The following is a 2684-nucleotide window of genomic DNA, read 5'->3' as shown; positions in this document are numbered from 1 at the left end:
AACCTTGACTGGTTGAGTAGAGAATTGCCTCAGAACATCTTGGATATGAGAGAGGAAAAAAGTGAATCAATGGTTGAGATTAGAGCATGATAGAAACAAACATGAGAGATAGAACATGAGATGAATCCATTCCATTATTTTTTAGTTAATTGGGTTTTCAGCCGTGTCTTCCGTTAACTAGTTTGTTTCTTCAAAACACAAACAAAAACACATAATTGTTCATTAGAAATAGTCTTCATTGCATTTGCACACCAGAGATGCACATTAATAGTTTTATTTGGTTCATGTTAAATCCAACAAGACTTGAATGCTTTCACATGCTCATAGTAAGAAAAAATAACTAGTCAATGAGATTTCTATACAACACAGCAAAAATGGAAAGCAAGAGAAAGGTAACATCTATGCGTCAATTCATATGTCCACCGGTGAAGCATGATGGTTACAAATAAACCACTCACCATCGATCTTCTCGAACACATTCGTTACAAATTGTCCTCCCCATCTTCCTCCTTTCGCCTTTACAAATTCCATGCAAGTGACATATCCCATATCTCCTCTAGCATAAGCTTTAATGTCTTCTAGTTTAATTCGCAGCGGAAATTCATAGTTAGCCCATACATAATTCCAGCTCTCGATAACATCATCGTATCCGGATATTCCTTTCAAACCAGGATGTACGCAGCATACTTCGTCCCTTTTCGCCCACATGGCTTGCATGCCTGCAAGATCACCATCCCTGAATGCATTATAAAACTTGCTGTTTAATCCCAATACTTCTATTTTGCTATCTTTTTGAAGGCTTTTTAGAGTATCCCTTATTTCTGCTGCTCTGGTATAATTCTCCTCAGCAATTGCCTTCTGCAGCTCTTCCACTAAAGTGTGTTCATCTAATGCAATGTTCTCGCTACTCAACGCGCTCTCCGAGTCTTCACTTTTTACTCCCTGTCGTGTCCCTGATCAAATAGAATTGAACAAGATTGCTTACAATGTCAATCAGTCATAATCGTTAAATCATATGAAACATGGATTGTGTCTGGTTTCCAGCAAAATCAAGACAGTAGAAAGAAATGGCCAACAATCTGTATGTGACGAACTGAAACATTATCCAAAAAGTAATCGCTATATGAATCAAAAGGGTTCAAGCAAAGGACACTTACTGAATGTTCTCATTTGTAACTTGAGGCATTGATTAGGCAAAAGACACGGTTGGTTTCCTCTTTCAAAACTTTTCCCGAAAACTAACCTATTTTGATCAAAGGTTCGTGACAGACAAGCATGATGTCGCTTCTGAAAGCTATTATTGATGAACAAACCTGGCAAGAAATTAAACTCTTTGACAGAAGAAGAAAGTCCCTTCATGAAAAAACTCAATTAATCACCACGAACCCTGGCATAATCATTAATAGAGAAAACATACTTTCATATTAACCCCTCAGCTATTCACGAAGTTCATTTTCTTCAGTGAAACTTTTAAAAAGTCACTGTTTTCAACCACTTGATCGAAATTCTAGCCTCTAGGTAAACAAAATACGAAATTCAAATCCAATAGAGTTATAAATCATTCCAAATTTCCATTTCAGGTAGATGAATCAAATCTATGTTAGAACCTGGAATTCTTAATTCAATAGACTGATGATCAACATACAAATGCTCTTAAACTATGAAGCACAGACACCAGACACGTCGACATTGGTAATAATTTGAAAAAGTGTTATGTCGATGTCAGACACCAGACGGTGCTACCGAGCTCTTAAGTGGTAATTTTGCATTAACCTAAGATAAAAGAGACTTCTAAATTCCACTAATAGATTAATAAGAAAGAAAAAAAGTGGACTTGGATAAGGTTAAAAGCAATGGGAAACTCACATTAAGGGATAAGACAGTTCCATAAAGTGCCATATTCCAAATTCCAAATTTACAACAAGGAGCTCTGGAAAAGGACTTGGATCAGCTGAGCACAAACACCTTCTTCTGAAAATCACACAAAATATTAGGGACAATCCTTCAACCGTGCAATTACTATGTACAAAAATACTCTGATTTCATATCATAATAAATAGTCACAACACGAAGATAACCTAAAAAACTCAAATTATCTACAAGAACATATAAAAATACAAGAATGAAGTACATTTGAAGAAACCATTTTGAGATTTTGTATACCTAGGAACAAAATTGAAGAATGAAAATGATGATTAAAGTGTAAAAATGAAAACTTTGAGGAATTGGGGACAAGAATGAAAAGGAAGGGTGAGTAAAGGAATAGTGAATTGTAGAAGAAAGCATTAGGAGAAACCTTGGGAGTGAAGAGGAAAATCGAAAACGGTGTTGAAGGATCAATGAAAGAACACGCGCAGGTGCTGTGATATTTGGGGTTTCTAGAGTTTTTAAATGGACAATCATTATTTTAAGAAGAAAAGGGTTTTTATTTGAAAGAATTATTTTAAACATAAAACAAAATAAAGTAAAATAAGATAAAATTAGTGATAGAGTGTTGGAGTTAGGTTTCAACTACTACGAGGACATGCAAATCTATAACTAATTATACATATTTTATTCATCAAATAATATTATCACATATTGCTTAGCAATGTTATTCATGTCGAAAATACCTTTGTGATATCATTTGTATTGTTTAATCGTTGATCTCTTAGTATAATAAATAATAAGATAACATTAAGATT

At 34.4% G+C, this 2684-nt stretch overlaps 1 protein-coding gene across 3 annotated transcripts; it reads right to left on the bottom strand.

Annotated features, from left to right (window-relative positions):
- Window positions 1-215: 215 nt before the first annotated feature.
- On the bottom strand, window positions 216-2446 carry LOC127107858 (uncharacterized). Of its 3 annotated transcripts, none has more exons than XM_051045196.1 (4): window positions 2297-2446; window positions 1867-1971; window positions 1158-1353; window positions 216-953 (listed from the first exon to the last, which is right to left on the bottom strand). In XM_051045196.1, exons 2-4 carry the CDS (start codon window positions 1897-1899, stop codon window positions 412-414), a joined length of 771 nt encoding a protein of 256 aa, XP_050901153.1. In that variant the 5' UTR covers window positions 1900-1971; window positions 2297-2446; the 3' UTR covers window positions 216-411. The 3 variants fall into 3 exon arrangements, with proteins under 3 accessions (XP_050901153.1, XP_050901155.1, XP_050901154.1); XM_051045198.1 differs by having other exon boundaries at window positions 1158-1387; window positions 2297-2371; XM_051045197.1 differs by having other exon boundaries at window positions 2164-2313.
- Window positions 2447-2684: the final 238 nt, after the last annotated feature.

The sequence above is a fragment of the Lathyrus oleraceus genome, chromosome 7 (assembly GCF_024323335.1).
Source record: "Lathyrus oleraceus cultivar Zhongwan6 chromosome 7, CAAS_Psat_ZW6_1.0, whole genome shotgun sequence".
NCBI lineage: Eukaryota > Viridiplantae > Streptophyta > Magnoliopsida > Fabales > Fabaceae > Lathyrus > Lathyrus oleraceus.
This window is presented reverse-complemented; position numbering and strand designations above follow the sequence as displayed.